At 39.3% G+C, this 26,549-nt stretch overlaps 1 protein-coding gene across 6 annotated transcripts in view; it reads left to right on the forward strand.

The window, feature by feature from the left end:
- SMOC1 (SPARC related modular calcium binding 1) overlaps positions 1-26,549 on the forward strand; it is a 206,057-nt gene that overhangs the window by 174,037 nt on the left and 5,471 nt on the right. For all 6 annotated transcript variants that reach the window (XM_078151493.1, XM_020986385.2, XM_020986386.2 and 3 more), the window contains exons 8-10: positions 12,495-12,687; positions 13,410-13,492; positions 16,177-16,282. In XM_078151493.1, the coding sequence (XP_078007619.1) occupies positions 12,495-12,687; positions 13,410-13,492; positions 16,177-16,282 (382 nt within the window). The remainder of the gene's footprint in view (positions 1-12,494; positions 12,688-13,409; positions 13,493-16,176; positions 16,283-26,549) is intronic.

The raw sequence follows: 26,549 nt of genomic DNA on the forward strand, positions 1-26,549 counted from the left end.
ATGACAATTCTGACCAAACTACTTTACTTATTCAGTGCCATACCAATCAAACTACCAAAAAATTATTTGATAGAGCTAGAAAAAATAATAAGAAAATTCATCTGAAAGAACAAAAGGTCAAGAACAGGGGTGGGGAACCTATGGCCTCAAGGCCACATGTGGCCCTCTAGGTCCACAAGTGTGGCCCTTGAGAAATAATGAACAAGCAGATTTCAGAAAAACCTTGAACAAACTGATGCAAAGTGAAATGAGCAGAACCAGGAAAACACTGTGTTATAATCAGCTGAGAATGACTCAGCCCTTTGTAACAACACAATGATCCAAGACAAGTACAAAAGACTCACAGAGGAAAATGCTATCCATGTTCAGATAAAGAGCTAATGGACCCTGAATGCAGATCAAAGCATATTTTTTTCACTTTATTCTTTTTCCTGTATTTTTTTCCCCTTTAAATCTGTTTTTTTTTCTTTCACAACTGTGATTAATATGGAAATATATTTTACATGATAGCACATGTATAACATATCAAATTACCTACCACTTTCGGAACAGGGGAGGGAAGAGAGAGAGAGAAAAATTTAGAACTCAAAATCTTGTAAAAATGAATGCTAAAAACCATCTTGACGTAATTGGGGGGAAAATAAAATACTATTTAAAAAAAAGAAAAATTCATTCAATCTTCTAGATTCATGGGTAGTCAATCCACTTGACCAAGAGTTATTATCTTTCAAAATTGTTCTCCTTCAGAGTGTTCTAATCACTACATAAATTGGTTTCCAAGCTCTGCTCACTTTATTCTTCATCAGTTAATACAAGTCTTCCAAGTTTCCTCTGAATCTATAACTTATATCATTTCTTATGGCATAGTAACAACCCATAATTTGTTCAGCCATTCGTCTTATTATATTGGCACCTCCTTTGTTTCCAGTTCTTTGCTACAACAAAAAGTACTGCTGTGGATATTTTTGTTCATGTAGATCCTTTTCTTCTTTTCTTGGTTCCTTTTAGGTGTAAGCTGAGTAGTGGTGTTGCTGGGTCCAAACATATGAAGTTTACTGACTTTTTACATATAGTTAAAATGTTCTCCAGAATATTTGGATCAATTCATTGCTCTACCAACAGTGCATGTATTGTATTTATTCTTCTGTAACTCCTTTGCAATTGTTCTTTTAATTGTTCATCATCTTGGCCAATCTAATGGGCATGAGGCAGAACTACAGAGTTATTTTAATTTGCAATTCTCTTATTATTAGTGATTTTTAAGTATTTTACATGGTTATTGATAGCATGCCTTTGACTATTCTACTTGTATATGTTGTATAGATTCCCATGTATCTTGGATATCAGACCTTAATCAGAGAAGTCCATTGTAAAAAAAAATGTTCCTAATTGATTATTTTCCTTTGATTTTGAGTGAAAAATTCAATTTTATGTAATCATAAAATCTTTCTTGGTCAAGAACTCTTTTCCCATCCATCTCCAAGAAATGCTCCCTTCCCTGTACTAATATGTTTATGATAGAACATTTCATAACTAGGCCATATAAACATTTAGAGTTTATTGCCATATATAATATAATATGTTAATCTGGACATAATTTCTGACAGATGGTTTTCCAGTTTTCCCAGAAATTTTAGTCACTTAGTAAATACTTATCTTGGTAGAATTCTTGAATTTATCATTCTGTGTTACTATGTTTTGTTGACTTGTATCTTTATGCATATAATCTGTTTTACTGAATATGTTTTCTAATTTTTTTACCAGTACCAACTGGTTTTGATGATTACTGCTTTACAGTATATTTTGAGATGTAAAACTGCTAGCATCCCTTCTTTCCTAGTTTTTTTCATTATCCATCTTGAGCTTCCTCCAGATAAATTATTTTATTTGTCTAGTTCTTCAAAATAACCCTTGAGTAATTTGAGATGATATTGAATTGGTCAATTAATTTCATTTTTGTTGTCATTTTTCTTATATTGACTTGTCACAACAATGAATATATACATATATATATATATATATGCACATCTATGCAGTGAAGTCTTTATTTTTAGAAAGAGTGTTTTATAGTTATATTTAATTTTTATGTCAATTTTTATAAATATGTCATGCACATGCTTCTTTTAGTTCCCATTCAGTAATCACCAAATATCTATCATATCTAGCTCTTCTAAAATTCTATTCACATCTTTATCTTTTTGTTAGATTTATTTAATTATGAAAGGGACACACTTAGGTCCCTAAATATTACAGTTTTTCCTTTTATTTTCCTCTACTATTTGATTAGCTTTTCTTTTAGGTACTTAGATGCCATATCATTCTAGATACACACATATGTATACATGCACACATATATACATATATAAAGCATTGTACTTATTTCAATAGCTATGGTGTATTTAAGTACTATACAATTTCCGTACTTAATTCTTTTAACTATGCTCATTTTACTATTGCCTTGTCTCAGATCATGATTGTCATTCCTTCTTTCTGAGGATTCACCTGAGGCATAATAAATACTCTTCCATACCCTTATTTTAATTCTATGTGAATCTTTTATGATTCAAGTGTCTTCCTTTTAGACACTATTTGGTTAGATTCTACTACACTTTTCTGTCTTAAAGGTGAGTTCGTTCCATTTATGTTCATGGTTATGATCATTAATTGTGCATTTCTCTAATCCCACCTACCACCCAAAATATACTGTTTAGGCGGCAGTGATGTAGTGAATAGAAAGTTGGTCTTAGAAGCCAAGAAGACTTGAGTTCATGTCTTTCCTTTGACACATATCGACTGTGACCCTGGGCAATTCACTAACCTGTTACTACTCTAGACAACTCTATAAAGTATAAAGTATAAACAGCAGAGAAGGTGATTATGTTGATAGATAGAGTTTCATCTTCTTAGTATTCCCCATATTAGTGAAATCAGAAGTGCCATTTCCTATTCCTATACCTATTCATATCCTCTTATCCTTTTTCCTCACTTTCCTTTCTGCCCTGACCCTTTTAGAAAGAAGAAGGAGGTAGAGAAAGGGAAGGAATATCATCAAATTATTATTTACAACTGAAATGGTTCATTCCTACCCCCGTGCTGTTCCTCATTTCACTTAGCCCAGACCCTGGTCTCTGCTTCTTATGATTTGTCTCTTTTTAACCTCCTCTCACTGACACCCCCCCCAACTTATGATCTACTCTCTGAAGTTGAAGTTTTTACTGTCAGTGATTATAGCCTTCCCAATTCTACCCTCCTTTTAAAACCAACATCTCCCCCTCTCTATATGTTTTCCCTATTGAGTTTTTAATGTCTCTACCCAAAACCCTATATCGATGTATATCTTGTGTATTCGTCTTTTCTTCATCAGATTTAAATAAGAGTGAAGTTTGTGAGTAACCTTTCCTCCATGTTTGTGTAGTCTTCTTTTGGCACATTCCAATTTTGAAAAAATAGTAACTTCCTCTTCTTCCTCATTTCTTCCCTAGTATACTCCTCTTCCCTCCCTTTTCTTTCCTCTTTTAAAAACAGCATAACAGACCAAAACCACACCTCAGCCCTATATTTGTCTTTCCAGACTTCCTCTGTGACCCTTGAAGAGCCTGAAATTCTGAAGAGACACTTCTTTATTCTCCTATATTGGAATATAAGCACTTAATAATCATTTAGCCCCTTCTAAGTGTTCAAATATTATAACCTTTCTAATTTTTTCTCTGCTAGATTCCTTTATGAACTTTCATGTCACCAGAAATCCCAAAAGTTGTAAAAAGAACCTGTAAAAGTCTTTACTTTGGGTTTGCCTTCAATATTTTGTTCATTTTTGCCAGGAGTCTAGGGGGATTAGATTAGCGGATGAGGTTAGGACTAATTGCAGGGGACATAGCTTAAATGTTTCCTTTATTTTCTTAAGACCATATTCATAAACCTACCTCCTACCTGTGGGTGTACCCCAAAGTTCTGTCTTGGGTCTTCTTTTCCTTCTGCTCCCTCTATTTCAGTGTGTCATGGCCTTGCTGATGGTATATCTAGCTGTGGTATCTGTTTTTAACTTCAGTTCAGCATTGCCAATTGATTATTAGACACTCCAAACTTGGATATTCCATAGACATCTCAAACTCAATATGTCAAAAACAAGTCATTATTTCTCTCCCTATATCTACCCATCTTCTGAACTTCCCTACTTCTGTCACGGATGACATTTACTCAGATTTATAGTCTCGGCGTCACTCTTAATTCTCCAACATTCCCTTGCCCATAAGTTGCCAATGTTGTCAGTTCTGCCTCAGAGGCATCTCTAAATATTTGTGCCTTTCTCTCTACTTACCCCATCACCACCCTAATTCAGTCAGTCAGTCAATAAATATTTTTAAGTACCTAGTATGCTCCAGGCACTGTGCCAAAGCCCTGGGGTTACAAAGTAAGGCCAAATACAGTCCCTGTCCCCAAATAGATTACAATATAATAAGGGAGACAATATGTAAACAACCATGTACAAACAAGATAAAAGGGAAATAATAAGCAGAGGTAAGGCACTGGGACTAAGAAGGATTAGGAAAGGCTACCTGTAGAAGGTGGGACTTTAGCTGGGTCTTGAAGGCAGCCAGGAGGCAGAGATGAAGAAGGGGAGTACTCTATAACATGAGGAACAATTAGTGAAAATGTCCAGAGTGAGAAGGTGAAGTGTCTTTTTCAAGGAACAGAAAGGAGACGAATGTGACTGGATTAGCGTATGAAGTGGGGAGTGTAAAGTGTAGGCTAATTAGTTAAGTGGGGCAGATTATAAAGGGCTTTGAACATTAACCAGGATTTTATATGTGATCCTGGAGATGTTCGGGAGCTTATTGAGTGAGGGGATGACATAGTCTGCTTTAGAAAGATCATTTTCACAGCTGAGTAGAGGATGGTTTGGAGGGAGGAAAAATTTGAGGTAAGAACAGCCAGGGCTACTGCCATATTTCAAGGTAGTATTAGTGTCAGATGAGAGAAGGGGCCATATATGAGCGATGTGAAGAAGATAAAATATACAGGCCTTGGCAATAGATTGGATGTAGAGGGTGAGATGGAGGAAGGAGTTTAGAATGACACCTGGGTTATAAACCTGGATGACTGGGGAGAGGGTGATACCCTTCCCAGTAAGAGAGAAGGAAAAGATGAGTTCAGTTTGGGACATATTGAGTTTAAGATGTCAACAGGATATCCGGTGTGAAATGTCTAATGAGTAGTTGGAGATGGGAGATTGGAGGTCAGTAGAGAGGTTAGGGCTGGATAAGTAGGTGTGAAATTTCATCAGTATAGAGCTAATAATTAAATCCATGGGAGCTAATGAAATTACTGCGTGAAACGGTACAGAGGGAGGAGAGAAGAGGGCCCACCTATGGTTAGTGTGGGAATGACCTGGATGAAGAGCAAACAGGGGAGATTAAGGAGGAGAACTAAAACAGGGTAGCATCAATGAAAATCTAGAAGGAAGAGGGTATCAAAGAGAAACGAATGATCATCAGTGTCAGAGGCTGCAGAGAAGTCAGAAAGATGAAAATTAAGGAAAGGCCATTAGATAAGACAAGAGTTCATTAGTAACTTTGAAGAGAGCAGTTTCAGTTGAATGATGAGGTTGGACTTTAGATGTTAAAAAAAAAAAAGAGTGAGAAGAAAGGAAGTGGAAGCATTTATTATAGATGGTCTTTTCAAGGTTGTTTAGCCCCAAAAGGCAAGAAAGATATGGAATGATAGCTAATGAGGATGGTTGGATCAAATGGGTTTTTTTGTGGATGGCGGAGATATAAGCAAGTTTTTTAGGTGGTCAGGAAGTAGCAGCCAGTAGGTGGGGAGAGATTGAAGACAAGTGAAAGAGAGGGATAATAAAGGGTGCAAACTTATGGAGAAGAAGGATAAAATAGGATCATATGCATGTAGAGGTGTTTGCCTTGGCAAGGAGAAGGACTATCTCTTCTTGTGAGACAAGTGGAAAAGGATATAGTGACAGAAGGTATCTGGGCAATTTGAGATAGATAGGAGGGAAGAAAGAGCTCTCAGCAAATGACCCCAATTGTTTTTTCAGTAAAATGTGAGGCAAGGTTACCAGCTAAAGGGATGGCAGAATGAAGTCCATGGGAGCTTTGAATAGGGATAAAAAGGTTTAGAAGAACCACCGCGCAGAGTGGAATAGTAAGTTAATTAAACAGATGTAAAGGGATTGCCTTGCTGCAGTGAGGGCCCAGCTGAGACTATATAACATAAATCTGTAGTGGATCCAGTTGGCAGTTTTGTTATTTTCTCCAGCTTCATTCAGCAGCACATAACCTCTTTCTCTTGGCTAATTTTAATAGCTTCTTTGTCGGCGTCCCTGCCTTCAATGTCTCCCCACTTCAGTCTATCTTCCCAAATGACTTTCCTGAAGTTCAAATCTGACTGTAGAGACTTAAACTGTGGTGGTTCTCTATCACTTCTTAAGATCTCTGCTTTGTATTTAAAGCCCTTCACCATCTAGCCCCTGCGTACCTTTCCAACTTCATTAAAATGACTGCCTGGTCAGACCTATGCTTTAGGAAAATCTCTGCAGCAGCAGGTAATCTTCCTGCTCCCTGAGCTCTTGGAATATGACTCAAACAATTGAGTGCTTGGTAATTGGCCAACAAATGATCTATGTACTTGCTAACTGTTACAGGGCATATCTACATGATGTGCGAACACATGATATGAGAACAGTTCTTGCCCTTTTTGAGCTTACAATCTAGTTGGGAAGGGAAGGAAATGAGCAATTATATAGCTCCTACTGTGTGCTAGGCACTACACTAAGCATTTTACAAATAATATTTCATTTGATCCTCACAAAAACCCTGTGAGGCAGTTGCTATTATTATCCTCATTTTCCAATTGAGGAAACTGAGGCTAACAGAGGTTAAGTGACTTGCCCAGGGTCTCACAGCTAATTTAAACTCAGGTCTTCGTGATTGCAGGCCTACTACTCTATACATTGCAACTACTTAGCTGCCTGATGTCTCTCGAGTTGGGAGAACAAACAAAAATAAATGTGTATCTGTATATTTTAGTGTATATATATGACATATGTAAATGAATTAACTGACAATGGTCAACAAGCATTCATTAAGTGCTTACTTTGTGCTAAACTCTGGGTTAAGCTTCCTTATGGACAAAAAAAAAAGCAAAAACCCAAAGCAAAGTCCCTGCTCTCAAGGAATTCACATTCTAATAGAGGAGATAGCATACAAACAACTATATTCAGAAAAGCTTTATAAGAGTAGATAGAAGCTAATCTCAGAAAGATCCACAGGGGAGAGATGTCCTGCAGAAGGTAGCCTATGACAAATATCAGATATTTGACGATGATACAGGCCTTAGGATTTCAGAGGAGAGATGGGGTAGGAAGTGGTCAGAAAGTGAGACTTGAGCTGAATTTTAAAAGACAAAACATCAAGGATACTTCATAAACTTATATAGCCTTGGGACAAGGGCTGGCCAATTACCACCCGAGGGCTAAATTTGCCAAAATGCCTGTTTTTGTATAGCCCTGCAAGCCCCCCTCCTTCTACCTAGCCCTCTGGTCATAGTTTGCAGACCCTTGCAGAAAGTTGCCTGAGTCTTGGTGAAATTCAATGGCTTGTCGAAGGTCACACAGCTGGTAAGTATCAGAGATTGAATTTGAACCCAAGTCTGGTACATCCTTTACACTTGTTATGAATAGGATTATATACTATTTCCTTTGTTATGTGATTTATTCTGTGATTTCCTCTGGTCCAGCTACATGGTAAATTCCTTTTAAAAAAAAAAGATGTGTTTTTGTTTTTATTATTGTTGTTTGACCTCTTCTGTATCATTTCTATCACCTGTATTACCTGGTACAGTGATGGAACATAGTGGGTACTCACTGTATGCCTTTTGTTTGACTAGAAAAAAAGTCCCCAAGAGAAGAAAGTGATTTGCTTTGAATCCTTATTCCTATATCAAACACTTACCCTTAGTGTCACTTACGGTCCTGATTCCCACTATGAGACATACCTGCCCTTTTCTGAACCCTTCCAAGAAAAAGCAGGCCTTCAAAAATAGTACCTACTTCTAGAGAGCTTTTTCAAGCCACAAGTGATTCATAGACCTTCAAAGTGGGTAGATATCTTCATGGCATTTGGAACCAACTTCATTATCCTTAGGAAAGTGACAGGTATGGACAGGTAAAGGATACGTATGTCCTTTTGTGGAGGACAGAGTGAGGATGGAATGTGACAGTTCAATTATGGAAAATCCAAAAGTAGCTAGGATTGAGGTCTTTAGGTATAGGACAGATCAAATCCAGTTTTTTCAGGTAGTTTTAGAAAGAAAGGGAACGTTCTATCTGCACAGAAAGGAGTTAAGCTAAATTATCATCTCTATCTGGTAACTGGGATAGTTGTAAATAGGAGTAGTGGGGAAGGGGAAGTAATAAGCATTTATATAGTCACTACCACATGCTAGGTACTGTGCTAAGTGCTTTACCAATATTATCTCATTTTATAAATAAGATATTTATCATTGCATAACCTTTAGACAAGAACTAGCAAATGAATTTTTGGAAGCATTTAATTTCTCTTTATAGTAGAGCTCCATAGGATCATAAATTTAAAACTGAAAGGGACTTCAGAATTATCTGGCCTGGATGCCTTCCTTTGACTGGTAAGGAAACTGAGACCCAAAGAGAGAAAGTTCAGGGTCACACAAGTGTTAGAGTCAGAATTGAACTCAGTTCCTCTGCTTCTAATTCCTGGACCCCTTCTATTGCACCTCATTGCCTCTCTACCAAATGAGGTAATATTTATAAAAGCACTTAGCACAGTGCCTGGCATATAGTAGGCACTATATAAATGCATATTCCTTTCCCCTTCCTAATCTGGATCTAAGTAATATAGAATAATTTAATTTGGACTGAGATTAAATTGTTTCCATTTCATAAAGGAAAAAACAAATTTTTCAGAGCAAAATAACAGTAATAAAAAAACTTAAAAGGGACCTTTTAGTCTATATATTTAAAAAACTTTATTATTTTAAAGAGCTAATATTGCAAATTATACAAATCATGCTTAGGTATTCTTAAAGAGGGGTCTCTTCTTGAAAGTGCTATAAACCAAGTTTGAATGAGTTGAAAGCAATGAACCTTAAATTTCTTTAAAAGCATTCTACAGTTTACATTTTTTACTAATTCAGATTGAGCTTCTAGGCTAAATGAACTAAGTCTTCTGTTCTTATATTTTCAGTTTCTATACTACTTTTTGAGTATATGACATTTTGACTGACTTGTGAGTCACCAAGCTCTCTGTAAACATTTGAGAATCACTGTAAATAATTTCTAGAAATCTCCCAATAAGGGTCCAAACTGTAAAGCCATTGTTCTTCTTATCTTTTAGTAAGGTGGTTTATTCTTTATTCCACACGTCCACAAGAGCTGGTGGACAGTGATGGTGGACTGTGATGGTGGAAATTTATATCCCTCATATTTTATTCTGTCTGAAAAGCTCTAACTTCCAGTTTCTGGTTTTTCTTTCAGTCATATTTATTACTTAAGAATGTGGCCTATATAATACATTAATTTAAAGCTCCAGTCAAAGAGTTATATTACATAAACTTCAACACTTAAAAATACCTATGATATCATCAGTGTTAACGCCACCTCCACTGATGTAGATAGAGCCCTTTTGTGCACTAGACATTCTTTATGGGCTGCTGTAGCCAAAAATAATTATCACCTGGTGACCAATCTTCTGGCGATAAGCCTCTTGCAATTTAGCTAGACTGGTCCTAGGCAAATAGTCACTCCATTTATTGCAAGGCTTGTACTTGAAGCCTTCTTTGCTTGGAAAAAGACCTGCCAAAGTTTATACTCTACTGGCATAACACTGGAGAGCCCAACATCACCTTCTCACCACAAGGAGACATTAGAGAATGTCAGTGATGATATATTCCATGTATATGGTGTTAACAAAAAGCTGTTGTTGTGGGGGGTGGTCAGTGCTCTCTTTTTGTGTTTCATTTTTTGTGTCATAAAATGTGAGTCAGGAAAATAAGTTTAAAAAAATATCTTTGGATTTAGGTAACCTTGGAAAGTATTCAAGGTTTCTTTTTAAGGTAACACGAAGATTTCTTAGCTGGAGACTTAAGTTTAGAAATCAAGACCCCAGTCAATTTTGCTGACTTTCCACCTACTCTTTTTTGCCATTCTTCTCAAGCATCATAGGAACTGATGGGTGGTGGTTTTATACCTAGAGTCAGCATTTCTAGGATGCCTAGGCACTTTGCTCTCATTTTTCTCTGTTAAAGAAAAATGTTCTTCAGTCTAGAAAGAGTAAGATAAATATGGATAGGAGATCTTGAAGACTGGAAATAACACTGATTTGGTAACCAAGGGCTTTTTTGCCCAAAGAAAGAAGGTTAATAGTGGTGTCTTAGGGGTTTCTACTAGTTGCCATAGACTGAAACAGGTTTGAATAAAATTCCATCATTAGTTCATTTTTGTTGTATACCTTACAGTAATCTTCATATTCTTATTATGATAAAGTGTATTTTATATGGCAGGCTAAGAATTCTACAAGATTCTCAAGACCATTATCACAATCACCATCTTTAAGAAGGTCATGCAAGTTGACAGGCCACAGTCTTTAAAGAGTTCTCTGTAATTGCATTTAAATGTCTTAAATGTGTCTTAAGTCTAGATTGACTTTCAGATGTCTTATGCATCTTGTGGGCTTTTTAAAAACGGAATTTCCCTTTCTATTATTTTCTCCTACATTTTGTTATTGCTATATGGAAATGCTGATGATTTTTGTGGACTTATTTCATATTCTGCTATTTTAATGAAGTTTCTTTGCTGTCAGTTTCTTTACTGATTCTCTGGCAAGTCATCATGTCTTCAAACAATAAGGATAATTATTTTCTGCTCTTTGTTGATGTTAGTGCCTTTAGCTTCCTTTTCGTATTGTTATGTCTAGCATTTCTACAAATATGTCAAATGATAGTGGGGATAGAGACATCCTTGCTTTATACCTACATATGTATTGGGAAATTTTCTAGTGTTTCCCCATTGCAAATAACACTAGTTTTTGGATTTAGATGTATACTTTTAGCATTAAAAAAAGGGTGGACCATAGTCTTACAGGTAAGGTAGAGAAATAAGTTGTCATGACAAAATTCCTCAGTAGGCTACAGCATACGCTTTCCTGAATCACACTCTATGGCTTTAAAAACAATACTGAATAACAACATTATGCGATGATGAACTTTGATAGACTTAGCTCTTCTCGGCAATACACATGGTCTAAGACAATTCCAAAAGACTCATCATGGGAAATGTTATCCACATCCAGAGAAAGAACTATGGAGTCTGAACACAGACTGAAGCATACTATTTTCTTTCTTTCTCTCTCTCTCTCTCTCTCTCTCTCTCTCTTCTCTCTCTTCTCTCTCTCTCTCTCTCTCTCTCTCTCTTCTTTCTCTTTTTGCTTTTTCTTTCTCATGGTTTTTCCCTTTTGTTCTGATTCTTCTTTCACAACATGACTAATGTTTAGTTATGTTTAGAAATGTTTAATATGATTGTACATGTATAGCCTATATCAGATTGCTTGCTGTCTTGGAGAGGGAGAGAGAAAAAAATTTGGAACTCAAAATCTTATAAAAGTAAATGTTGAAAACGATCTTTACGTGTAATTGGAAAAAATAAAATACTATTAAATGGGGAAAAAATACAGAGACCACCATGAATGGGAGTGCATTCTGTAGTTCTTGCTTCTGGGGAGGCTGAGACTGGTGGATCGCTTGGGCTTGGGAGTTCTGGTCTGCAGTAGGGTTAAAGCTGATGAGGGGTCCACATTAAGACTGGGAGTGCTAGGCCTGGAGTCAGACTTGAGTCAAATTCAGCCTCAGAAACATAACTAGTTGTATAACCCTGGGCAAGTCACTTAAACACCATTTGCCTCAGTTTCCTCATCTGTAAAACAGCATCTACCTCTCAGGCTTGTTGTGAGGACAAAACAAGATAATATTTGTAAAACACTGGGCACAGTGCCTGGCACATAGTAGACACTATATAAATGGTAGCTATTATTATTATTACCACTACTATGGTGGGCCCCCAGAAGAACAGGGCCACCAGGCTGCCTAATGAGGGGCTCATTAGGTTGGAAGAAATCAAGCAGATTAAACTGCCTTCGTTATTGTTGTTGGGATCTGGCCCATTAATGGCCATGGTACTTCCAGGGTGGGTGAAATAGGGAGATCTAATTAAAAATTTAAAAACAAAATAATTGCTAAGTTGGCAGATATTAGAACAGCGTGCTTGTAGGCGCCACTGTTGTTAGCAAAAGAAAGAAAAACCAGATCCCATGTTGAAGATGTCCATGGTACTTCTTTGATAAATGTATCCTTTTCATGTGTCTGGGCCAGATCCTCTTTTAGTTTGGAGTATTGGCCTGGTAGGTAGATCCTTGAAGTGTTAAGATATCTGTTTCTATTGATTCTTCTAGAGAAAGTCCATTCGTGTGACCAGGAAAGACAGAGTGCGCTAGAAGAGGCTCGTCAGAACCCCCGGGAGGGCATCGTTATCCCAGAATGTGCCCCTGGAGGGCTCTATAAGCCAGTACAGTGCCACCAGTCCACTGGCTATTGTTGGTGTGTCCTGGTTGACACAGGACGCCCACTTCCTGGCACTTCCACTCGGTAAGACTGGCAAGCTGCTTGCTATAGGTCTTGAACTAGAAACTTGGACTAGAAAAAGGCTAAGGATGAGAGATCTGTTCATATTACCCCAAAACCAGCTTTCCTTTTATAATGGGTATCCACAAGTGTTGCTACCTGGGTTTTGTGGGTGCTTTATTGATGGTTAAATTGTCTAAATGAGGATAATAATCTTTTAAAAAGTGCTTTTGTGATCCCATTGAAAAAGGACAATGAAAATGATACAATTGGAATAATTTCTAATGATATTTGTTTAGTTTGTGGTTTCCTGGAGATTATTGTGATTAGCTTATAATTGGTAAAATGCTGAATTGGTTCCTACAAATATTCCCAGCTTTTCAAAATTCTTTATATTCATCCTTTCTTATCCCCCCATCAATGGGCACCCACTTTCCTTACAGATCTTTTCAACTATAAAATGTACTCCTATAAATATTTTTGTATGTATGACTCCTTCCCCTCTATCTTTGACCTCCTTGGAGTATGTGCCTAATAATGAGTTTACTGAGTCAGGGGATAACATACAGTTTAGTGATTTTTTTTTGTAATTCCAAATTGTTTTCTAAAATAATCAGGCTAGTTCACAACTCTACATATGATTATAAAAATAACAAGTGGATACTCTGTTATGAATGCTAAACCATAACAGCAAAGCTGTGGATTGTTAATCAGTCTTAACAGAAGCACATCTTTGTCTTCTACAGGTACGAGACTCCTGTATGTGAGAGTGATGCCAGGTCGAAGAGTTCAGAGATGGATGATCCATTTAAGGAGAGAGAACTACCAGGTGGGATGGAACCTGTCTCTTAACTGGATGTTTTTTCCTTCCTTTTGCTTTCACTGGAAAAACCTCTCCTCTTTTCTGTGCCCCAGTTTTCACAAGTATGGATGCTGACTACTTACCTATCCACTGACCTACCTCAGGATGGATGACTGAGAGTGCTTTGGGACCCCAATGGAGAAAGGAGGTCTATTAATGCAAAAGTGGCAGTGACTCATTCAGTTTGAAATAAGTCCTCTTTTAAATAGGTCACATGGCTTGCACGAAATATATCAGTCAGACTTAGGTTAGGAGGAGCCTCTCATTTTATGGACGTGCCACCTACTATGTAGGTAACAAGTTGACTCTCCCTATGTCAAATAAAGTGGGATTGGACTCAGATGTGCATATCCTGGCAAGTGCAGCAGCTTCCAGAGGTGGTAGTTGTCCAGTTTTTCACCTGACTCTTTTTGCATTCCAGTCTTGCAACAAGGTCAGAAACATGTGGTTTGGAATACTAATGGTACCAGCCCTGCAGGCTCTAAGCTGTACACAAAGCATATTTTCCTTAGTATCAGTGACTCTTGGATCCAGGCAAAGACTGCAGAAATGTATATCATAAGATGAGCCCCTTTTAGAATTGGCTTTTTGGTACAGTGTTAGAAAGATTTTCATGATAGGCAACACAGAGTCAATCTGAATGTAGAAAAGGTAACATGAGATTCCCTGCCCCTTATTCCCCTTTTTCTTTACGTACATACACACACACACACACACACACACACATACACACACACATACTCCAATCCCTTATCTCCACCCCACGCCAAATAAGAAAGTACTACAATTCGTAAAAGAGACACATTGCCATATCTGACAGTGTATGCTTCATTCCACACTGCTAGTCCACCAACCCCCTTCTGGGGAGGCATGCTTCACTATACTGAACTTGCCATTGGTTACCACACTGATCAGAATTCTGATATCTTTCAATGCTTATTTTCCTTTGCATTATGGTGATCAATGTATAAATTGTCCATCTGCTGATCAGTAAAATGCTGTATCAGTTCCTACAACAAATAGTCCAAAGTTTTCCACATTCTTCACGTTCATCATTTCTTAAGGCAAAATGATATTCTATTACATTCACTTACGACAATTTGCTCTTCCATTCCTCAATCAATAGGTTTCCTTACTTTCCTTACAACTTTTTGCAACTACAAAATGTACTACTATAAATATATTGTGTGTGTGTATATATGTGTATATATATGTATATGTATGTATATATTATTCCTTTCCCTTTATCTTTAACCTCCTTGGAGTATGTGCCTAGTACTGATTTCACTGAGTCAGGGGATAATATACATCTTAATGATTTTTTAAAATAATTCCAAATTGTTTTCCAGAATAATCAGACTAGTTCCCAGGTCTACCAATAGTGCATTAATGTCCCAGTCTTCTCAAAGTCCTCCTCAACATTTATTATTTTCCTCGTTTGTTATCTTTGCCAAACTGATGACAGAAACCTCAGTGTTATTTTAATTTTCATTTCTCTTACTAGTAATAAGTTGGAACATTCTTTCATAGAGTTATCAATAGCTTGCGTTTATACTTAGCATCTCCAAAGGAAGGATATAGGAATCACCCTATGCTCCTGGCATTGTGAATTGAGGGGAAAACAAAGCCTGACATTGCTAATTTGGCAGGAACACCAGAGTTTTGGGGTCCCAACTTGGCCTACTCACCCATGGAGGACAAAAGAACGTTATAATGGCACAAAATCATTTGAAGATAGGAAAAATCCTAGAAGCAAAACTGTCTGACCAAGGAAGGGTAGGGAGAGATGTGGTAATATGATAGGCATAGTATACCTGGAGATTGTTCCATTCTCTTCTGCCCTGGACAGACCTCATCTAAAGGACGTGTTTATTTCTGGGTGCCACATTTCATAAAGAATACTGACAAACTGGGGTCCATCTAAGGGAGAGATACTAAGCTGGTGAGAGGCCATGAAATCATATCATGGCAGACAAACATCAGTTGCAGGAATTGGAAACGTTTAACCTGAGTAAGAGAACACTCACTGTTGTTGTACCTGACTCTTTGTGACCCCATTTGGGGTTTTCTAGGCAAAGAAACTAGAGTGGTTTGCCATTTCATTCTCCAACTCACTTTATAGATGAGGAAACTAAGGCAAACAGGGTTAAGTGACCCTTCCAGGGTCATCCAGCTAGTAAACGTCTGAGGCCAGATTTGAACTCAGGAAAATGAGTCTTCCTGACTGCAGGACAGGCACTCTTATCCACTGCAGCACCTAGCTGCCAAAGAGAATACTTAAGGGGGACATGATCACTCTCTTCAAATATCTGAAGGGAAGACATTCATTTTGTTCCTGGTAGGCAAGAACCATGACTAACAGGGATGAGCAGATTTGTTTCAATTTAAGGAAGACCTCCCAAATAGTCAGCTTTCCAGAAATGAAATGTACCGCCTCTACAGAAAGGTTCCCAGTCATTAGAGATATTTGCCACATCCCATCCACTTGTTAGGAATATTGTAGTAGGGTCTCCTTCATAGGATCACAGGTCGGACCAGCTGATTTCTAATGCTCCTCTAATGCAAACATTCTTCCATGCTAGTTGGGAGAGGAAGTTTCCTTGTCTAGCTGATATCTATCATCTGTTTTCCCTTCTCATTCCCTCTTGTAGGCTGTCCAGAAGGAAAGAAAATGGAATTTATCACCAGCTTGCTAGATGCCCTCACCACAGACATGGTTCAGGCCATTAATTCGGCAGCACCCACTGGAGGAGGGAGGTGAGCATGGTTTTTTCAACCAGGGAACCTTAGGAGAGTGTAAGAGAGGCTTGGGGAGGAAAAGGCTTAGGGATAGAGTAAATCTTTTTTTCCCTTTCATTATATGACTATATAATGTTGAAAACTTTCCTTTTTCTCTCTCCTCCTGACTTATCAGAATGTGTTGCTCTGTAGCTTTTTAGTATTCTTTTTGTAGGCCAAATATCTCCTTGCTCATTGGTAAAACAGTATAGAATGAGAATAGTTGCATTAAGGCATGGGGAGCGCCAAATGGAAGTGAAGGGCACATGGTGGAAAGGATGTAATTAGTGAGAGCAGGGAGATGCTATGTAGAACTATGGGAGAAAAGGGTATGGGGTACAATTTTAAGTATATGTCCAGCATATTGGTGTGACTTTTTACATCAGAAACAGCAAAGGACCAGTCAGTGAATCAGGACTCTGGACCTCAGCGTCTGATACTTTCATAGCCAGACCCAAAGTCTGCTACCTCTTTGACATGGTATCTAAAACTGTCTTTGCACAGGAATGTGGAGCTCCCACTCCGCAAGCCAGGATCTATCTGCCTTTTATGTGCATCAGTTCAAGCAACAGCTTCTGCCCTCCACATATAGTTGGACTTCAGGATTGCACAGTTCATAGCATGCTAGTTTACGAGATGTGCCCCACATGGCCAAGTACTAGATATCTTCTCTGCCTTCACACTGAGCATGAGAAAATCCCTTCCTGTATGTCCACTGCCGTGAAAGCTTTTTTTTTTTTTTTTGGCGAGGCAATCAGAGTTAATTGCCTTGCCCAGGGTCACACAGCTAGTGAACATCATGTGTCTGAGGTCAGATTTGAACTCGGGTCTTCCTGACTCCAGGGCTGGTGCTCTATCCACTGTACCACCTAGCTGCCCCCAGTTATTTTTTCTTTTCTAGTTGAGAAATGAGTTGTTCTAAGTTCAAGTGAGTTTATCATTGAGTCATCTATATTGTTTAAATTTGGGGAGTGGGTCAGAATCCCAGACCGAAAGATAGCAGCTGAGTACTATAGTGGTGTACTAAAACTCCAAGTCCCTAAAGCAAAGATCTCACTGATTTTAAATTCTCAGTCAGGGGCTATTGGGAAAAGAAAAAGGACAGTTTTCAGATCTTTAAAAGCAATTCCCAAATCCTGTAGCTTATATAGAGAGGTTTTCATTTTGGCCTTGTTTTATTGTGTAACATGGCTCAGAAACACATTCCCCTTAGCATAAGAGGATGTGATATTGGGGCTTGGGGCCTGACTACTAATGACTAAAACCCCAGGGTTCTTTGCCTTCTTTAGATTCCCTTGGAACTGCTCCCATTTTGAGTCTCAAGTATATCAGGTTGTCCTGGCTCTGTGGAGGTGGTGGATAAGAAAGCAAAGGGCACTAGGCCAGGGGTGGGACCCTGGGCCTTGAGGCCACATGTGGCCCTCTAGGTCCTCAAGGGCGGCCCTTTGACTGAATCCGCACTTGATGATGTAGAAGGCCACATGTGGCCTAGAGGACACAGGCTCCCCACTCCTGCATTCGGCAATCAGAGTCTGTGGGGGCTACCTCAGAAGTACCAGGATGGAAAATGAGAGACTGAACAGAGGATATGTGATGCCCTGAAAACACTTCTCTACCCAGCGGCTTAGGCAGAATGTAGAAGTCCATCCGTTTTGATTTCTTAGTAAATCCATGATGATTCCTATTTTCTCTTTCTGAATGCTAACAAGTCATTTACTTAGTCTCCTGGAGAATTGCTCTCATTGGTCTGTGGATTGCGGAATCTACCTTTCTACTGCTTTTTTGAAAATTGGGGCCTTGTCTGTCTCCCGTACTTCTATCATTCTCCACAATTCCTCAGTGGTTATGAATAGCAATTAGAGACTTCATCTGTATGTTTCAGTGTTCTGGGATAAACCCATACATGGGCTTAAAGACAAACTCATTTAGACTTGCCAGGTGCTTCTATTACTGCCTCATGCTCTTCTTAACCATATCTGTTTCACCCTGTGCAAAGCATTTTCTTTGCTAGGGAAGACAAAAGTCTTAGGATCCCCAGCATAGAATTCAAATTGGTCTGCCTTCTGTCTTCAGTTAATCTCATGCCATCTGCCTCAAGCTCTATAATTCAATGGTTTCAGGGTTTTGGTCTGGTACCTAGAATTAAAAAAGGGAACACGGCATGAGGTTGAGTTCAATTAAACTAAACACATACATACACATAAACACACATATGTGTGTGTACAGTATATATACATGTATGAGAGACAGAGAGAGAGACAGCACTTTGAGAAAAGTGCTGTACTGAGTGGTGTGGGAGTCAAGATAAGTAGGACATGGTTCCTGCCCTCAATTAATTTAAGACCTAGTAGAAAGGTTTATGTAACTATAATATATAAGAGCATTACAAAGGATTTGGAGGCAGATTCTGATACCCTCAAACCAAGGATTTGGTTGAAGGTATCAGAAAAGGTTTCATGGAGTAGGGTACAGTGGTGCATGCCGGTAATCCCTGCTGCTAGAGATGGTGAGGCTGGCGGATCACAGGGCCCCAGAATTCTCCATAGAGCTAAAGCTGATTTGGTGTCTGTACTAAGTCTGGCAAGGGCCAGAGCAGGGGCCACAAGGCTCGCTAAGGAGGATCAAACTAGTCCAGGTAAGAAATAAGGCAGATCAAAACTTCCATGCCTAGTACTGGGATATTGCTCTGGATTTTGACTATAATGTTTCCAAGAGTTTTCAAGAAGTGACTCACGGATTTTTTTTTTTAACTTTGCCCTCTGCTTCTATGAAACCTGGGCAGTTTTTTTTTGTTTTTTGTTTTGGGGTTTTTTTTGGGGGGGGTTGTGAGGCAATTGGAGTTAAGTGACTTGCCCAGGGTCACACAGCTAGTAAGTGTCAAGTATCTGGTCTGAGACTGTGATCATATGTAATGGTGGGTTGAAGGAAGGCATCAGTAAGACAGGGAATGTGGTTGATGTGGTGTTTCTCAAGTGTCTGGTGCCACTGACTTCACAGTTAGCTGAGTTGGGTAAGTCTCTGGAGATTTAGAAGATTGGCTTAGCTAGGCTAAAACATTCAGGCTGACCCTTTACACCTTCCTGAAAAGTGCTTGGGGCAGCAGAAATGGCCCTGAGATGTTGGCCGAAGCAGGTTGCTTTGAAGTAAGAGTTCCTGGCATTCATGTTACTTACTCCAACTAGAGTTTGCAAAGGCTATGGCAGCAATTAAAGATGGAAACATAAGAAGAGAGGGGTGACATTTTGCCTCTTTCAGAATTCAGAGAAAGCCTCTAGAAAGGGGCTTCACTAGTCTTTGCTTAGATTCCCCATCATAAGTAGACAAGAACTCCCTGAAGGTTGCTCAACCACAGACACAAAGAAAATTATCATTTGACTATAATACAACTAATTAAAACCTGAAATTTAATATCGAGAGTAGACCCTATCCAAATGGGTTTAGTCTTCTGGAATATCAGAAAGACCTCATGGTTTCTCCTACTAATTAGCTAAGTGGCACAGTAGATAGAGTGATGAGCTAGGAGTCAGGAAAACCTGAATTCAGTGCAGCCACAGACACTAGCTGTGTGATCCTGAGCCAGTCAATTAACTTCTATCTGCCTCAGTTTCCTTAACTGTAAAATGGGAATAATATTAACACCTGTCTCATTGGATTATTGTGAGGATCAGATGAGATATTTGTAACAGTACTTAGCACATAGTAGATGCTTAACAAATGTTTGTTTTCTTCCTCACTTCTCCTTTGGCATGAATGCTATAGAGGATACTATAGTGACCTCCAGGATACTTCCATAGCTTTCAGACAGGAATCCCTAACTTTTTAATAAAGAAAATCAATTTTGTAACATCCTTAAAGTCTTTTGTTTGCCGATTGGTATCAGTCATCAGAGGAGTACAAGGTGATGGCTTCTTTTGTGGAGAAGCGGCTGCCAATCATATTTGTCTAATGGCAAGGGGTCATTGAGAAAAGAGGGACTGAACAAGATCAAGATTTGAAATCAATGAATCACAACTCTTAACAAATTGGAAAGCATCGATCTAAGAGCTGGTGGTAAGATAAAAGGGATTCTGGTCTATGGCAGCATGGGAGGTTTCCTGGAAGGTACTGGTGATGTTTTCCTTGACCTTCCCTCTACCGTGTTCCTTTGGGGAGTGGCCTGCCCCCAGCCTCTCACTTAAGATCATAGACAAAGCGAAGAGACACCACCAACTGAGCCCCCAGGTGAGTGACTTGTCCAAGGTCACACAGGTAGTAGGCATCATAAGTGAGATTTTAACCCAAGTCCTCTGGCTCTAAAATCTTTTCTTCCCACTAGCCGACTCTTCCTGGAGTGTTAGATCTATATGTGTGTTCCATTTGAAGGGCGCACATCTAACTCTCATGATTTGGCTTGGGAGAACTTAACCACCACCCTGATAGGTTTCAACCTTGATCAGATTTTGCATAAGCTGTGCTGAGTAAGTACCTCTCCTTGGATTTTAGGACCTCCCCTGCCAACAGTCTAACAATATCACTCTTTTCCCCTGAGGTCCTACTCACTATTCCTCTAACTCTTCTAATAAAAGTGCCCCTCCCTAGCTACCACTCCTCTTTTTGTATTGTCTTCCCCAGTGGAATATAAGGTCCTTGAGGGAAGGGACTGTCTTTGTTTTTGTAGATGTGTGCCTAGCTGTATGCACTTAATAAATGCCTTTTCATTTGTTCACTCAAATTACTTTTATGACTCTCCCTTCTTTATGCTTTACTTAGAGGTATGACAGGGCAGCTAAGTGGCACAGTGGATAGAGGCTGGGCCTGGAGTCAGGGAAACTCATCTTCATGAGTTCAAATCCAGCCTCAGAAACTTAGTAGCTGTGTGACCCTGGCCAAGTCGCTTAACCCTGTTTTACCTCAGTTCCCTCATCTGTAAAATGAGCTGGAGAAGGAAATGGCAAACCACTCCAGTATCTTTACCAAGAAAACCCCAAATGGGGTCACAAAGAGTTGGACAAAAACTGAATAGTGACTCAACAACAACAGAGGTATAACAATTACTCTCCCCAGACTCTGCCTTCCCCCAACTTCCTTGGGAACTATTTTTATCCTTAAATATTGCTCTGGGTTTCCTTCCCCTTCCCTACCCCATGAGGTTTCTTTCCTTCTGACAGCGCTAATAGTCTTGACTGCCAGATTATTAGGTCCTTAGATAGGACACCTGCTTTTAATCTCTTCTCTCAACAATAACAGGAGCCTTATCACTTAGAAGTAATTTTCCTTATCCTAGGATTACATTTGCTCTTGGGGGCAGAAGGACAGTAAAAAGGCACCATTGTATCTGGTTTGGTTGATTATGGTGGTGAGGACGCTTGAGTTCCACATTCTGTATGAGCCTAAGATGAGTCTTAATCTCTTTTGGGACTAGTCAAGCAGGGCACCACGCCTTCATACCATCTGTTAAGGGGACATTATAAGGATCTAATAAGGCATTAATTTATAAGCAGTGGAAAAACATCCAAGTGTGTATTGCTCATACTAACTAGGGCTGGGGGAAGTGACTTGCCTAAAGGTTGGGGCTGGGTGCTGGAATTCTTGCAAATAGAAGTCATAGCGGTTTCATGATTTGGAGTATAGGCTCCTAGTGAGACTATGTGGGGGCAGGGCCCTTCACCAACAAATTGCAGAAAAGGGAGGTGTGGGAGGGAAGAGCAGCGATTAAATCAAGTAAAAGAATCTGAGTGAAGCTAAATTATGACTGAGAAGCTAGACTCAATTTGAGGATGGTAGGTTGTTAAGGTTTGAGAAATGTTAACTCCTAAGGATATGGGAGAGGTATAGAAGAGTTGCCGATTGATGGAAAGAGAGAGATGACTTATTCTTGTGGAAAAGCCCTAAGAGAAGGTAGGGAAAGCCTCTGTCGACTGAGCAGCTGAAACTGGACAGGACGGAGCCCTGGGAGCACATGCTGGAGGGAGCAATCATTCCTTGGCAGGATCAGTGGGTTGGATGACCCACTCTTTTCCATCTTCCCCGACTGAGGCTTTATTATTCCATCCTCTAGGTGAGACATTACGTTATGCTAATCCTAAAGGTTAAAGGAAAAGCTTCATTTTGCCTGGGGATCCCATGACCTCCCCCTAGCAAGGGAGGGACAGACAGTAAACCTCACTGCTTCAGGGTCAGCAGCCTTTCTCTCCCTCCTTCTTAGAAATGCTTCTGATGAGTAAGAAGGTGTCAGACTCTCTTGTTGCATCTAACCACTCTTTCTGTCTTCCCTCCTCAGTGTCCTCTCCTCATTGGGTGTGTAGGGAGATTCTAGGCCAGTTGGCTGGGTCATTTTTGGAGCCGTAACTTAGACTACAGTCTTTCTCTTTCCCTCCACAAGAAGCTCCACATGCTGTAATCTCAATAGAAATTATTTTCAAGGGCCCACCTGGTACAGTCAGGTGCCAGGAACCAACCATGCCATTTATTCCTGTAACAAAGGCAGTAGAATACTTAAAAATTGATCACTGTATACGCTAAAGACAAAAGTCTGCCTTCACCTAATTTTCAAACTTTTTATCTCTCCTAGAAAACTTCCATGTTTCAGGACTGTATAAAGCCTGTACAGATAATAAACCCAAGTGTCACTATGGAATCATTTTAGGATCCCAAAGGACAACTTTAATGAGGTCTTACTGGCATTTAAATATTAATCCCTTTTGGATTCTATTCAGAGTAGGCTTTGAATTACACAGTTATGAGTTAAATTATAGAGCAAAGATACCCCAACCTTTCTGTGAGATGTTCTTTTTTATTCCTCTAATTTGTTAAAAGGATCAATAGAAACAAACCTAGATAGCCATAGAAAAATTTCTGAGCAGGAGAGGGGCCACTGCCACCAGCATAGTGCCCTTTGTTGGGCATGTGAGCAAACCAAAGAGAACGGAGGGATCCTTTTTTTTTTTTTAACATAAATTTATTTATTTTTGGTTTTCAACATTCGCTTCCACAAGTTTTTGAGTTCCAAATTTTCACCCCATCTCCCCCCACCCCAAGATGGCATGCATTCTGAATGTCCCTTCCCCTAGTCTGTCTTCTCTTCTATCTCTCTCCCCTTCCCCTTCTATTTTCCTGTAGGGCAGGACAGACTTCTGTACCCCATTTCCTATATTTCTTATTTCCCAGTAGCATGTGAAAACATTTTTTTTAAAACATATGTTTTTAAAACTTCAGTTTTCAAATTTTCTGTCTTCCTCCCTCCCCACCCACCCTCACTGAAAAGGCAAGCGACTCAATAGAGGTTGTACATGTGCAGTTATGCAAAACACGTCCATAGTAGACATGTGAAAAACTAACTATTTACCTTAATCCTATTCTGCCCTCCCATTTATTCTATTCTTTCTTTTGACCCTGGGGAGGGATCCTTTTTCTAGTCACTCTTCCTGGCTTGGAGATCTATCAGATCAAATTTCCCATCCACCAGTTGATCCTTATCTGTGGGTAAATAATCCCTAGAGGAAGGCTTGTAGATGAATGCCCTTGATATCTGTTGTGCTTATCAAATATGTAGATAACCCAAAGCAGAGAAAGGACAGCTAACACATCTGGCAACAAATTTGGGATTCCAAAAGATACCTGTTAAATTTGTAGATGAATCTAATAAAATGAGTTAATAGTGTTATCTTGGATTAAAAACAGAAATACAGCATGGAAAAGTAATGACCAAATAACAAGTTAGGTGAAAAAAAACAAAGCCTGGGGATCTTCATGAATTATAAGCTTAGTGCTGTAATCCACCAAAAAAAAAATTTCACTAATAAGAGCATAATGCCCAAAATTTTTTTTAAAAAACTGTAAGCCCATATAGTTCCACCATATGATGGAACTGCCCTGGTCTGGATGGTGGTCACAGCTCAGAGTGTGGTGTTCAATTTAGGGTGCCACATCAAAAGAAAGATTTTGACAGCCTAGAACACATCTGTGGGAAGATGAGAAGAAAGAAGGTTAGAAAGCTAGAAACCAAACTATAAATTATGAAGTGAAAGAACTGGCGTTGTTTAGCCAAGAGAAGGAAAGATGTCATTGTCTTCACACATTTGAAGTTCTGTGATATGAAAAGTAGATTAAACTTTTTTTTTTTAATTTGGCTGTGGAAAGCAGAACTAGAAGCATTAATTAGAAGTTGCGTAGAGATAGATTTAGGCTTGATATAGGGGGAAAACTTCTTAATAGAGCTGACCAAAAGTGGAATTGGGAACTGTGGGGGGAAGGGTAATAATATTTCTATTACTGAAGATCTTCTAGTAAAAACTGGATGATAACTTATCAAGGTGGTCCTTTTCAAGTTTATGATTCTGATTCAATAGTGAAACTCTACTAGAGTACCAGATCTCATAAGGCCTCCTCTCCTTCTTAGTCAAATGTTTACCTATGATAATCTTCTGTCCTAGTGCTTTGGAAACTGTCGGCCAATCATTGTAGACTTCTCCTCACACTTCTTTTCAGAAGACACTAGCCCAGTAACATCAAAGACAGTGATGACTACAGTTGCCGAGTTGTTTCAGTCATGTCTGACTCTTTGGGAGAAATCTCAAGTACCTCGGCAAAGATACTGGAGTGGTTTGCCATTTCCTTCTCCAGGACGTTTTACAGATGAGGAAACTGAGGCAAACAGGGTTATGTGACTTGCTTTGGGTCACACAGCTAGTAAGTGTCTGAGGTCAGATTTGAACTCATGAAGAGGAGTCTTCCTGATTCCAGGCTCACTGAGCCACCTAGCTGCAAGTGATGATATTAGGGTCATTTAATGAGTTGGTGACCACAGCTGGGATTAGAAGTTACTGGGTTTTGTCAGACTCCATCAGGAAACCATACTCATACCCTTTCCTAACTAATCCAATGGAAGCCTCGTGCTCAGCTTATCAGCACAGTCTATATATATCTAAGTGAAGTCCATCTAAGTCCATCTATTCAATTGGATGCATGCAAGGGTGGTGATATCTTTGGTCCCTTCTTTTGCAGTTATTTAATAAGTTATATGAGGTGCCTCTAAAGCCAAGAATAATTTCCATGAGCTGCGTGTATGAGGGAGCCTAGAGCCATGGTCATGGGGATGTGTGCAGTTCTATGACACCCAAGGATCTAACTCCTCTATAAAGCCTCCTTTCACTCTTCTAGCCCATGACCATCTCTCCCCTCCCTGAACTTTTGGTTTTTTACTACTTTTCAACACTTTTTACTACACGATAAACACACTTATATGGCACCTTCCTTTGTACAAAATGCTTTCCCTGTAACAACCTTGAGGGACAGGCAATGCAAGTATAGTTAATGCTATTTCACAGGGGAAGACACCAAGCAGCTGAGTGGGGACCTGGACTCAGGTTGTCTGACTTCTCACCCTGTGCTTTTCCACTGTGCCTCATTACCTTACCAACCCTCCCCTTCCCACACTCCCAGCAATGCAAGATAATTAAAACAGCTAGCATTTAACTTTGTTATATGTGTTAGAAACGTGTCTCCTCAGGTAGATTGCAAGGTCTTTGAGGGGAAGAGCCACGTCTTATATATTTGTATCCCCCACAATACCCAACACAGAAGCTGGCACGTAGTAGCCACTCAGATATTTAGGAGTGATTACACAGTTGTGGAAGAGTTTGTGTATATACATATACACACATACTATATATGTATGCATACCTATATATACACATGTGTCCACATACAAACATACACATACATCTAGTAATAAGCATTGAACTAGAACAAGGACTCTTAACCTAAAGTCCGTGAACTCAATTTTTAAAAATATAGTTGGATGACTATATTTCAACATATTTAGTTTCCTTTGTAATCCTTTGAGTTTTATTTTTTGCATTTAAAAATACTATTCTGAGAAGTCCGCAGGCATCACCAGACTGCCAAAAGAGCCCATGACACAAAGAAGGCTAAAATCCCTGTTCTGGAAGGAGGTGTAATCTTTCCTCTATCTTTACTTTCCCACTTTTCCTGTGGAGCCTCAGCGAGGAATCTCCAGGCCTGTCTAGCTCAGGGTCAGACAGGTTGTTCTGTTCAAGGTTCTCAGTTTTTGGGTTCTTGAGGGAACAAATCCTCTACTTTTTAGATTCATACTGGGGAGGGGTGGATTAGAAGTCTTCAGTGGTCTGATTTGGGACAGGAGCAATGCCACGGCCTTACTTAATCCAGCTCCTTGTGAGTCGTTGGCTCTCCAGAAATGATCCTATATGATTCTGACTTATGCTCTTGGGAGACTTTCTGAGGGATC

The sequence above is a fragment of the Phascolarctos cinereus genome, unplaced genomic scaffold (genome assembly GCF_003287225.1).
Source record: "Phascolarctos cinereus isolate Bilbo 61053 unplaced genomic scaffold, phaCin_HiC Scaffold_3;HRSCAF=262, whole genome shotgun sequence".
NCBI lineage: Eukaryota > Metazoa > Chordata > Mammalia > Diprotodontia > Phascolarctidae > Phascolarctos > Phascolarctos cinereus.